The sequence below is a fragment of the Scaptodrosophila lebanonensis genome, unplaced genomic scaffold (genome assembly GCF_003285725.1).
Source record: "Scaptodrosophila lebanonensis strain 11010-0011.00,11010-0021.00 unplaced genomic scaffold, SlebRS2 tig00000089-arrow-pilon, whole genome shotgun sequence".
Classification (NCBI taxonomy): Eukaryota; Metazoa; Arthropoda; class Insecta; order Diptera; family Drosophilidae; genus Scaptodrosophila; species Scaptodrosophila lebanonensis.
Window position 1 is genome coordinate 1,712,117 of NW_022060565.1, and position 13,277 is coordinate 1,725,393.

At 42.0% G+C, this 13,277-nt stretch overlaps 2 protein-coding genes across 4 annotated transcripts in view; one reads left to right on the forward strand and one right to left on the reverse strand.

Moving 5' to 3' along the window:
• The window catches only part of LOC115626767, a 138,486-nt gene that overhangs the window by 107,576 nt on the left and 17,633 nt on the right, over window positions 1-13,277 (forward strand). The window contains exons 3-4 of the mRNA XM_030522224.1: window positions 1,035-1,229; window positions 11,704-11,824. Of these exons, the coding sequence (XP_030378084.1) occupies window positions 1,035-1,229; window positions 11,704-11,824 (316 nt within the window). The remainder of the gene's footprint in view (window positions 1-1,034; window positions 1,230-11,703; window positions 11,825-13,277) is intronic.
• On the reverse strand, window positions 8,558-12,645 carry LOC115626769 (probable ubiquitin-conjugating enzyme E2 12). 3 transcript variants are annotated; one of them, XM_030522227.1, is made up of 3 exons: window positions 12,589-12,645; window positions 9,917-10,253; window positions 8,558-9,850 (listed from the first exon to the last, which is right to left on the reverse strand). In XM_030522227.1, exon 3 carries the CDS (start codon window positions 9,780-9,782, stop codon window positions 8,898-8,900), a length of 885 nt encoding a protein of 294 aa, XP_030378087.1. In that variant the 5' UTR covers window positions 9,783-9,850; window positions 9,917-10,253; window positions 12,589-12,645; the 3' UTR covers window positions 8,558-8,897. The 3 variants fall into 3 exon arrangements, with proteins under 3 accessions (XP_030378087.1, XP_030378086.1, XP_030378085.1); XM_030522226.1 differs by having other exon boundaries at window positions 8,558-9,855; XM_030522225.1 differs by having other exon boundaries at window positions 8,558-9,863.

Below are 13,277 nucleotides of genomic sequence, written 5' to 3' on the forward strand. Positions count from 1 at the left end.
TTATCTGCACTGCTATTCTATGGGTGTGTGCGCGCCCTAACTGCGGCAACAAAAAATTGCAATTCGTTTGCCTTATGTACGTTTTTGTGGCTTCATTAGCAGCGCATCGAGACTGTCGAGCACGAGCACGAGCCCGAGCATCGAGCGACGAACAACATCCAGCGTCCAACGGCCACTACCAACGACTTTAGCTTGATTAAGTCTGACCAGGCAAGGCAAAGACAAAGCAATCAAAGCCAGACAGACCAACAGACCTACAGACCAGCCGACCATGCGACTGCTGCCATACTTCAAACATATATAGATTTTAATTAATTTTCTATGGCACAGTATTTGGCGCATGCAATATACTGCGGCCTTAGAATTTTAATTAAAAAATTATAAAAGCGTGCAAAGCCCCTATGCAGCATGTGGCCCGCATAGCCTGACACGTCCAACGCAGATTTTGTCTCCGAGCCTAAATGCTTTACACTTACGTCCTTCGACGCAGTAGCTCGCATTAATTGCAACAATCGGTTTCGATTTTAAAAAATGTTATGCCATAAAAGGATCTCTAAGTCCTTGGCAACCACCTGAGTATCCAGTTTTTGCATTTCAAAACCATATGATTAAGACATACATCGTAATTATTGTATTCCTATTACTGCCATAACTGCAAAGTTCTTTATAAGTATGGCGTGGTGTGGTAATTGAATGTAATTTGTCATGTCCAAACAGATTTTAAATTAAGATAAAAGACATAAATCATACAGTTTCCTTAGGAAAGCTTTAGTTCTGTGGCTTAGCACTTATTTTAAATGGTTTAATCAGCCAATTTAATATCAAATAATAATTGAGTTTACATAAATCTTAGTAAAGTAAAAAGACCGCAGAAAACGAAGCCAAAAGAGTGATGAAGAAAGAAATGTCTAATAATATATTTTTCATGTTTTAAGAAAGTGGGTTTTTATGTAAATCCTTATCCTTTATTATCGAAATTACATTGAATCTGATTTTTAACATTGTTGTTCATTATTTTGATGACTTCGTTACAGTTCTGGACTGCCAGGTCAGCGATTGGGGCGCCTGGAGCGAATGCGATAAAAGCTGTGGTACCGGCATGATGACGCGAACCCGCCAGGTCCTGCAGCCGGCACAGAACGGTGGCAAGCATTGTCCATCGCTGTTGCAGAAACGAGGCTGCCAAGGTTATCACTGCCACGGACATCGCGATAAGAAGATTTTGCGCGGTGAGTAAAATGATCAACTAGTATGTATATATATTCGTTTTATAAGTATTTACAGCGCGGTATTACTCGTATGAACTATAAATTTGACGTCTGATATTTGTATATGTGAATAAGCCCAAGCAATTAAAAGTTAATTAATGAGAGAAAAAACAAAGAAAACTTGTATTGACACCAAATTGATCGCTTCCCTAATCCGGCATATTCCTATACCTATTATCCCTATATAGTAAAACCCCAACTCGATCCATTGGTCCATTATCCAGTCATACATATGTGTGGATACAGCGAAGAAGAAGAAAGCTCTATCGGCTCTTCTCGTCACGCAGATTGAAGTTCCTTTGTGGGGTTTGTCGCGCCCTTTCTAAGAGATTCACTTTTCTAGGAAGATAGGTTGGGAAATTTTACGAGTTAGCCCTATATCAGGTCTGTTCAAGATATGTGAGTAAGTTCATGCGTTTCAAAGCAGCTGTTGTTAGAAATACCTATTGTATTTTAAAATGATGATATTTTATGCTGCATGGACTGCCTAGAATACATATCTGTTAACACTTGGATACCTTCTGCATACTTGATGTTCTCTGCCTAAAGCAAATTTGAGCATAATCGAAGAACAGCGCGTTGATTTTTTGTTCAGAATTCGATTAGTGATCCATCGATGCTTTTTTATACGCGACACAAGTATTTATAAATTCCTGAATAGACCAATGTGCATCAGTTCATTGTTGTTTGTCCATATTTATTCAATGGTATTAGGCAACAAAATCTACATGGTATATGCAGAATATTTGGGGGCAATTAAAATCCAATTAGGCGAGAATGGTTTTTATTTTCAAAATTGCCAAAAGTAGACGAGTTCAAGCAGTGAAAAAATCGCTTTGATTTGGCCGTGTTATGACATTAATCAATTTTTGTTGTTTTTATTGTAAGGGAGTTTTTCGTGAGCATGCAGATTACGATTTTTAAGCGATTGGGCGGTCTGCCCGCCCAAATGATTGTCTGTTAAGCCCGCTGTCTGCCCTTGTAATCGCCTGTCTGCCCTGCCGAGTTGCCTGTTCGTCCTTGTGTGGATTTCACTCGACTGAGTTTAATGAAATGCGTTTTTAATTAAAAGTACAGGCGCAAACACAAACACACACAGACAGAAACAGAGACAGAGGCCCAGTTTGCTCGGCAGGTGTGCGGGCGGGCATTTAAATTTAATTTACCATTTGCGTGTGCGCTCCCGGAGTTAAAAATCATGAAATTGCGTGTTAATTAAATGCAGAAGACCCAAAAGAGCTATCAATAAATCGCAGGTTTGCACAGCAGGCGATCCACGGGCTCACTTAAGATTGCAAATATGGGAATTGACGACCTTTTAGGTAAAGCCTCAAGTGCATTGCAATGCCCTGGCACTCTCACGGTTCATCCTTTCGCTTAAATCTCACTCATCTAAGCACTTGAGACACTATTGTTGCCTACTTTCCACTACAAGTCCAGCCAGTCCAAACCAACAGCATGACACACTTTTTATTTCTATACCCTCTACTAAAGTGTCAAAGAGTGCTATCGTTTTGTTGTGTTGAATGTGGCACTTACTCGTTGGAACTGACGTGACAGACCCCATGACGATTGCCGAGTTCATCTGTTTATCAGGCTGAAAGTTTTAACGCTCAGTTAAGGTTTCTTTAAGGCTGCATAGGGCTTACAGAAGTCGGGCATGCACGACCGTGCAACTGGAGGTTTTTTGTTGGACTCGACAGTTTTCAAATGACTGAGAATGCAGTGCAGGAAAAAGCTTTCACCTAACTGCGAACGCTTAGCGCAAACAAAGTGATGATGAGGGGGAGGCACGGAAGCGAGCAAGGAAGACATGACTGATGCCACCAGCCAAGCACTTGTGATTGTTGGCAAAACTTTGCGCCAAGATTCGTCCTTCTTGTATTCATTCCTTGAGTCTGTGTGTGCTGGTCTGAGTCTGGGAACTTGTTTATGCTGGCGGCCAAAATAGAGCAGCATTCCACAGCTTCTGACATGCTCGTGCAAAATGCACGCTTAACTTTGTCATAACCTGATAACATTCTTGGGTTATTGCTATAAAAACTAATGTTTGTAAACGTTGTAAAATAAATTTTAAACAAGGTTGTTTTTTAGAGCGTTTTTCATATACAAACTATTACAAAAATAATGATGATATAATTGGTTTAACCAGAAAAATAATGTAACGCTAAAAGAATGTGATTTTTGAACAAACAAATCTTAAGTGAAGCATTTTTCTGCAAAGAAGTTCGATTTAATTCTCAATTATGTTCAGTCTGTTGTGAAAGCGAGGCGACAACACAAAATATGCCGAGTAACTTGTCGATAAACTGATCTGGTTGATCCTATAAATTAGTTATTAAAAAGCATTAATACAATTAATAGATTTCGCACAGCTTCTGAGCAATAATTAAATGACTTCATTTCGGAAACATATTGATTGTTATAAAGGAAATGGCTTCTGTTAAGCTACTGCTTTTCTCCTCCTGTTCTTGTCTGTCGCTGTCTGAATTACAGGATACATGACGCTTGCTGTTCAGACACAAGGAAGCTCTACATTGTCATCCTTACAAACTTCAGCGACAGGACTAGGAAACTGCATAAGAAAAGCTAAAATGTAAAAAATAAAAATAAAAAACTTAAAAACATCCCGCCAGCCATGCACAGACAAAGCAATTTTATGCGCAAGTGCCTGACATAAAAGCCATATTAAATTTGGCTAAGTGTCGCCGCTGGCGACATAAGCGCACAGCAGCATTCACACCCACATACACACACACAGAGACACACATACGTCATAGTACAATTACATACAAACGCTTAGCTAGAGAAGCGACAAGGACGAGAAACTATTAAAATATTGCTTCGAAAGTTGTGTGTTTATGTTTTGGGCTTGGTGGCCAGACTCGGAACTCTTTCATGCGCTTCATTGGCCACCAACCACACGTGTTCCACACCAATTGTTGGTCAGTTTGTCCTTCTACCCATCTACCCATCTACCCATCTGTCCGTTTGTCCTTTTGTCAGCTTACTTGTATGCCATAGTTCACACTTTGACTTTGTTTGTTGATGCGCTTTAAGGTTTTAATTAAAACTTTGATTGCATCCATTCAAATATTTGATTGCGTACACATTTGTTGTTGCTGCTGGCCCATTGTTGTTGTCTGAATGCAAGATAATGAATTAAAGCCAATGCAACGATTACTTGGAGAGGCAAATGGCACCCCTTTCATATTTGAGGAAATTAAATTGCAGAAAAGTGTGCCAACAAGCGAGTGCTAATAAAAACATTTACACAGACGAGTGTGTGTTTATTTAACGCTCATAATACGTTTAAGCTGTTTATTATTTTTAGTGCACGCACACACTCACAAACGCCATCTTGTGTGCGTGTGTGTGTGTGCGTCTGCGTTTATTTATCTTAAAAATCGCTCATAGCTACTGCAGACCAGCTGCCAGAGCGAACTTTCCAGCAATTACGGCGCATTGAAACGTCGATTACAAGAAAGAGAGAGATAGAGGGAGAGAGAGAGAGGGAGAGAGAGAGAGAGGGAGAGAGAGAGGATGAAAAGAGCGAGGTAGCTGAGTAACCAGCTGCAACAATCAAATAGCAATAGCAGTAGCAACAGTTGCCCAAACACAAGCAACATGGCCTGGAAATCCGCCATTTAAGCGCCTGGCAAAACTAACAATGCAACAAGAGCAACAACAACAACAACAATAACAGCAACAACAAGCCCTACGACGAGTACAGCAGCAACAATGAAGGAAAAGGCAAAGTAAAATGGAGCAAAGTACAAGTAAAACAGAGTGCGCAGCCTAGCGAAAACTGAAAGAACAACAGCAGCAAAGTCGAATCAAAGCAAAGCGTACGAAACAAAATTAATAAAAAGTTGAACGGGGCCTCCAAGTGGTGAAGTGTCTGGTGGCGTGGAAAGGGGAAAGGGGAAGAGGCCATGGGACGGAGGAGGCAGTACGACAGCAAAAGTAGCAGCAAATTAAAAGCAGGAGGCTGTATAAACAGACAACATATGGAAGAAACGCTCTCAGACAATAGTCAGCCAAGTGCACCCTGGCTGTCAACGATGGATGCTAATGTCAATAGCTGCATAGCTGTAGGCGTCGTGGCCGGCAACAAGTATGCAAAAGGTTGCTTGCCATACGAGCACGAGCACGAGGCTGGACCATCAAGCAAGGGAGGCTGAGGCGCCCGCTCATAGACCATTGAAAGTTGTGTTTAGTGGGCGGACAGTGGACGGGTGGGCGGGTGTGCGGGTCAGGTGCAATCAACATATGCCATTTGTGTTAATTACAAGGACCATAAATTAAATTCTGCAAGCAGGGACTGTCCATCCAGCTTCATAACAATCACAATTTCTGTGCGTGTAGGAGAGAGGCAGGGAGAAAGCTGGGGAGATGTGACATGAAAGAGAACGATGACGGGCTACGAACCTAAAACACAGGCAAATGATAGCTGGCAGTGAAGATTGCAACGCCTTTAAGTATGCTATTAAAAATTTTGTAATGCCAAGTTAATTGCTAACAAACAAGCTGAATAAGTGTGCCTGAGTGTGCAAGTGTGTGTGGGTAGGCAAATGTGTGCCAGTGTGTGTGTGAGTGCGTGAACATTTTGGCATGTTTGTGATTGTGCAAAACATAAGTAATAATTAAAGTAAACAAACGCAGATATGCCAGCCATGCGTGTGTTTGTGAGAATTGCTCTTGTACGAGTAGCTGTGGATGGGTTGGGTTAGGATGGGTGCGGCATTGGGCGTGCGGCTGTTGCTGTTGCTGTTACTGTTGATGAGAGTAGCACTAAAGTGCCAAGTCACTTGCTGAATTATGTTACAGCTAGAAAGCAGAAAGCAGTTACACTGAACTATATACTTATTTTGTAGTAAAATATAAATGCTAAATAGATAATTGATACATGAAAATATAATAGATGAAAAAACACCTTCGCCGAGAGAATGAAAAAGGAATGATAGCTCATTTGCAATAAATAAAATCAGTGGGGTGTAAACGAAGCTCTTTGGAATCACTTGAGAAATCCTAAGAAAGTCGAATGAAATATCGTATACGTAATATTTCATCGGTATTATTGACGCTATTAGTATATTTTATATATGCTTATGATGGCTCTAGGTCATGGATTACCAACTAGATCAACATACAGCACTACATATTTACTAGCTATACAGGCATAATGCTCACTGTTTTGTTGTACTGTAATATTTCGATTGTTTATTGTCATTTAATTACAGCACCATTTAATCCATTATTTGTTGCCAACAAGGTGTGTCTGAATTAAATTGTTGCGCTGTTGCCCCCCACATAGTTTATATATAATTGTCTACTGTTGTTCAAAATTTTATCCAATTCGGTCAATTCTGAGAAAAGTTATTAGCGAAACAAATTCTCTACAGTACAACCCCCACAAACTGCAGCAACAAGTTCGCTCTTCTTCTTCCTCTTTTTGCTGCTGCTATGGGCGCATATAACTCAGTGACGGAAGTTTACCTGGGTACAGGGTATTACACTGTCGGGCTTGCTCGACTGTAGCGTTCTCTCTTGTTTATTATTTATTTTATTTCATTTAATTATTAATCATTTATACTTTATATAAATCTATTGGCAAGATCAGCAGGGTGTGACCTCTTCAGCCTCCTTCTCACTCTTCTTCTTCATTTTCTTCGCCGTTTCAGCAAGAGCCTTGCTAATATATTTGCGTGGATTCGCAGACGCTCCATGTATTCAGCAGACAGGCGCTTCTTAAAGTAAAGTTTCTGAGATAACCAGAAGTTGTTCACAATGAATTTCAGTAGATTAATAATCAGTCAGCATTTTCAGTTCATTCTCACTGTACTGTTGATTTTGTGGCAAATCCGTTCCATTACCATCCCTAAGTAAAGGTCTCGATGCAAACTCGAACCAAAAACGAGGGCTCAATTGTGGAAAGCTGCGTACCCACAGAGCTCACTTGCAGAAAAATAAAAGATTTGTTGAGCACCCAGTAGAGCTGCCAGTGTTTTCTTAAATTGTTGTGGCCTTCAAGTGATCTGCTTGCACAATTTAATGCCACGATATTGGACTTTTGCCTGCCTTAGAACTGTTCTAATTAGCCAGCTAGCTGAACGCGAAGCAACTGTTTTTGCATTTGCATGGCTTAGCTTCAGCTTCAGCTTCATATTCAATCTGATTGTCTGTAAAGGTATCCCTATCTGCCGTTTGTGGCCTTGTACGCGCAACTTTACATGCGACGCCATAAGTGCCTTGTGGAGCTGCCCGTGTTTGGGCTCGGATTGAGCATGTCGGTCGTGTAAGTGGAGCCGTAACTAGTATATGGCGAAACACGCACTTTTATGCTACTCCAGTAGCCATAATCAGCTTCACTGTGGCCTGCACTTTTCTCTGGAACTGTCTCCCGTCTCAGATGCTTCTCCAACGAGAAGCAACATTTTAATTTAAAGAAGAAATACGTGTCTCGAAATTTTCGAAACTCGAATTGGTGGTGGGGCAGCTTATCAGTAAGGCCCACAGGTCCTGTTAGCTGCGTCACGCTGATTAGCCTGGTAAGCCAGTACCACTGAGGATCATTTTCCAGCATGACAAGACACATCCTTAAGATAAGATTTCATAGCGCTACACAATCTGTCGACGAAAAATTCGACTTCTCGTTCTTCCTTGTAAAAGAGCGAGACTGAAAACTTTCGCTTGCAGTGTATTAATGGTACATTCACACATGTGCTCACAATTTTAGCGGCAACTGTCGTCAGGCCACAATAATGCGCCGTGCTCATTAACGTTATAAAAATAATTGCTGCACACACACACCCACACACAAATGCGACGGCAATGTGCTAAATTCCAATTAACTTGCACATGTCGCCGTGTGTGTGCGTATGTGTGGGCGAGAGAGTGTGCGAGTTAGTGGCAGCTTGTAACATATTTGGGGGCTAAGTGGGTAATCGTCAAAAATGTTGTCGGATGCAAGAAAGCGAAGCGCTTAGCGCACAACAGCAACAATATTAACAATAACAACAACAACAACGACAATAGCAATAGCAACAATACAATGTGGCATTTGCATAATGGTTTGGTTGGGTGTGTGTGTGTGTGTGTGTGTGTGTGTGTGTGTGTGTGTGTGTGTGTGTGTGGGTGGGTGGGTGTGTGTGTGTACATACTCCACGTGCGCCTTATTTAGCTCGTTAAATTTGCATAATTTATGGACCCAAAATTATGCAGCACATATGCGTCCCCGTTTCCCAAAGACTCAGAGACTCAGAGACCCTTAGAATAATTGTCAACCATTTAAGTTCGAACAGAGGACCATTATTTTTATGATTCCAAACTTTCATTCCATTTACAATCGAAACTATGATAAACCGCCAATGCTCTACTGATTTGAAGAACGACATGAAACTGGCATGACCCACAGCGCTAGCCAATTGCACCTGTTTGGTTTCGTTTGGTTCGCTCCGTTATCTTCGTCGCCCCGCTCCTCTCCTGGTTGCCTCCCACTCCACTTCTCCACCTAGTGTCCTATTTTTGTTAATGTGTATCTATGCTTCTTCTGATGTTCGCCGCTCCCAATTACTCTCCTTCATTCCCTTTCTCTCGTCCACTCTCCCTCCGTACATCAGTCTTCGTCTAAGTCTCCCATTCCTTGTCCATGGCATGTCGTCGAGTCCAGGCACGCGCGATATTGTCGTAACTCGCGCGATCGTTCATATAGACACTGGCCGCTTCGGCATTGAAGGCAGTATTCGGATCTGCATCATTCAGCATCGATGATAGCGAGAGTAGCAATTTGTCAATGGTTAAGCCGGGTGACCAGCAAGCACGTTCGTTCAATACATCCACGCATATATAACCAAGACCGTTGACGTTGCAATGATAAAGGGGTGTGGTGAAGCGCACAATAGGCGGCTCAAAGGGATAGGCTTCGGGAAAAGTCAATGAAATCTCAAAAACGCCATTCTCGTATGGCGAACCTTCAGGGCCACGTATCTTGGCACGCCACTTAAGCAGATTGTTCATCGACTTGGGACGTGCCCAGGTGTTCTCTGGGGGATCTGTTTCCATCAGATGCAACTCCTTGATCAAGCGGCGTACAGCCGGGATTGCATTTTTGCCAGCAGCTGCTAGCCGGCCGCCAGGTTCATCATCGTCCTCCATTTTGAAATTCTTCCACATGGCGTAGCTGCCATCGTTGGTGCTGGAACCGTTACTGCCGCCAGCATTGCTATTAATACTGCCGCTGTTCTGATTAGGAAAAAGCCGCATGTGAAGGAGTCGATTCTCATTCTCTCGACGTTGTCTTTCCTCCCTACGACCTGCCGCATGTGGGCCTCCGCGTTGGTTACCGCCCTCATGGTTAGGATTGATACGCAAGTTCGGCTCATGGATTTCAAGCAACTGCACTGCAGGAGCACGCAATGGGATGCCATCATCATCAAGATCTAGGGCTGGCGCCATACGGAAGACGCCATCGCCGCGGTCGGCCAGGTCAACGAATGGTAGATCGCCCAACATGGCAAACGGTTGAAGGCCAACGGGCTTACTTTTTTTGCGTACGCCTTTCCACTCACTCTTCCTAATAGCTATTCTATTGATCTAAAAGAATTTCCAATTCAACGTTCTCAAACGCACTTGCGTCCCTTACTTACCCTATCTTAGGCGTTCCTTTCGGCTTCTCTATTTATCCGTCGCTGCGCTCTTTGAACGCCGGGAAAAGGCGGTAAAGGCGTCACTTGATTCTCTGCACTGCAGTCACGCGTCGTGTTGTAGAAAATTTTGTCTCTCGCGGCAAAAAGGTCCGTATGATAAACTATTTTCACTAAAATATGATTTTTTATTTTTTTCTGCTACACGAATTTAGAATGCGTCCTCTATTTTATTTTCCCAACCTACATAATTTAAAGTGTTGTGCGTGACTGACAAATGTGAAAACAGCCTCCCACGATAGTTTGATGTTTTTAGCTGTTTCCTCAGCAAGAAAGACTACTAGATTAAAAAGAAAAGGTGAAAACAATTGATTAGTAAAATTGTTGTTGTATTAAAATGTTTCAATACCACAAATTCCTAATGATTGAACAATGCCCAAATTCTTACAATAAGTCAGGATTAATAGGGAATTTTACTTTTCAATAATGTAAGAAGTCGACGGACACAACTGGCCCATTCATCTCATATTACCTCTCTTTCTCCCTTTCCCACTCTCTCTCTCTCTCTCTCCCCCTCCCTCCCTCTCTCCTTTCTCTCTCATCACTCGCTGCTTTAATAAAACGAAAACGCATATTGTACAAATTAAAGGCCTTCTTTTGGGCGCTTGAGCACGCAGACTATGCTGGTGCGGTAATCTAAACAGGTTGACACAAACATTACCAAAACAGAACCTTGAATATATTGCGTAAACAGACGAAACTCAACCATACCCACACACTCCGACAGTGCGATACACATATTGTCTTACAAATATGCCAGCCAGTACGTGTGGCACGCAATCGGAGCATATTCGAGTAGGTAGAGTTCATTGTGTAGGTGCTGGTGGGAATTTGCACGTGAAGCGACTATGCAACACTTGACTAGACGGTTCAGGAGCGCAGTGACAAGGATTTGAGCTGCGAAGGGATTGTTATTTTTTCATTTTGATGCCCCTGACTGGGCGCCAATATTGTTTTGTTCTTTGTGGCACATCAGCAACATCAGTTTCAATAAGCAATGCTCAGTCGTGTCAATATCGTCACAAATTGCCAACTCTGCAAGTCATTATAGCTATTTTTAGCGCCCCAAATTGGGCGCGCATTCGGCCTGTGTTTGCTGTGCCATCATCATGTTTGTTGTCTTTGCCTAATGGCATGATTTGATTTCACGTTAGTCGCGTACGACTACGGCGGGCAACAACAACAACAATTTCAGCGGCGAACGGAAAACACGAAAAAATGGAATGCAAACAAAAAAACAAAGCAAAACGTGGCATAACCTCAGGCGCGTAAGCACGCGCACTTCCGCCAACACAGCCACACACGCATAACCACAGACTCGGCCACATATACACGCATAGTCATACTGGAGTACTCGCAACTCGCTCCTGGGGGGAGGGGAGGCGCGCATGAAATTACAAACCGCATACTCGTTTGCCCCAACCTTAAGCATTCCATCCCCGTCTCCGTCGCTGCTACTTGTATGCTCTTCTGTGCTTCCCACATTTGTCACACCGCTTCACTCCTTGCCCGACACTTTGTCAGCCGGCTCGTCGACTTGTTCAAGACACTTTTTACCTCACACGTGACGCACGGCGTCGCCTTCGTTGCCACTGCCAACCCAGTCTAAGCATTTTCGCATGCCTTGCAAATTGATTTTTATACTTTTCTTCCCATAGATATCGCGTCTGGTTCCTTTGGTTCACTAATATGTACGTCCTGCTTTTTGTTCTCTTCTATTTATCTTACAGAAATGGCTCTCCTGTTGCCTGCAGCCTTATCGCACAATCGCCATGCCAACGACAGCAGCGACATTCGACGCAATCTGCGCACGCGCTATCGCGACTCCTACAAGCACAACCGCGATCATGAGTAAGTACAGCCAACTACTTATATGCATATAGCTTCCTGTGTATTGACAAACAGGTCTTGTCCGTCTTTGCTAGTCTAAGTATTTAGGCTGCCAAGTACAAGAAATTAAAAGTTCCCATAGGAACTGCTCCTTAGCTAACTAATTTGCTGGCTACCGAAAGCCTGAGCTAATACATTATGCATTTTCATGCGTATATATATATAAAGGTGATATTCGGGGCAAGTACTTTCTAAGTAATATTGTTAAATTTAAAATTTAACAACGATATTTGGTCAAGTTATGCAACTGCTTTTGTTTTTGTAGATCGAGGAGATGTTGAAAGCGCAACAGTTCAGGCTCCAATAAAAAAATGTCACAAAACGGGGTAATTTTCTATTCGTTCTGAACATTTTTAATTCAAGCAATCCTTGGAGCCCGTTTTGAGCCCATTCCCCTGAAAGGATGCTCACGTTCGAAATTCAGCTTCCAATCTCTTACCGCCAGGGCTGTGCGTTGCTAACGCGTAATAATAATGCAGGCTCCAACAAAAGCTTTAAAAAACGGAGTCTGTTCTATTTTTAAAATTATTTCTTAGATTATAAGACCCTAGTTTGAAGCCGTCTGACAAACTGATTTATAAATAGATAGAGTGCATTATTTCTTTCTGTTCCTTTGCGTAAGCACTTTTCAAATTGCGAATATGAATACTCTCCTTACCCCAAAACTCAATTTTACCCATTTTCTTATAGCTTATGGCTGTTAGAACTTGACAGTAGGTACTTACCTTAAATATCCGCTTAATAATCAGCTGGTATTCGTACGCGCAATTCAGCTAATGCTGCAATAGTTAAAACACAATTTTTATGAATATAAAATAAAATCAAATACGACCGTACGCTCGAATTTAGTTTATTTTCTAAACTAATGAGCAAAACTTTGAATGGAAAAACTATGATAGTACGCTCGAATTTGATGCCAATCGATGACTGGGATTTCTGCCTCATCCACTGCAAGTAAATTTCTAGTTTTCAAGTAAGTCTGAATTGAAAACAAAAAGTGGAGATAAATCCAATATGATCCAGTTTAATGACCAGAAGATCAGGGTATACACGGTATGAAGATTGTAAGCAGAAAATAGACCATAGACAAGTGCTCAAGAGTCGAACTAGCAAGGCCTTGAAGTTATACTGGTTCTAAATTGAAAATGAATATGGCGGTTGGGTCTACCTTTTTCAGTGACACCCCGGAATATTCAGCTATATGCCCAAATACAGCATAAACACCTGATCAAAGGTGTGCATAATGCAGTGGGCTGATGATAGCAAATTAATCAGATAGTCTTACCATTTCCCATCTGTCTTGGTTGCTGCGTTACTTGAGCTGTTATTTCATGGCATATTTGCTACTTTGATTATAAAAGGAAATACCAACAGCTTTGTAAGCGCCTCGAGCGTTCCTTTTTTAACGTTAATC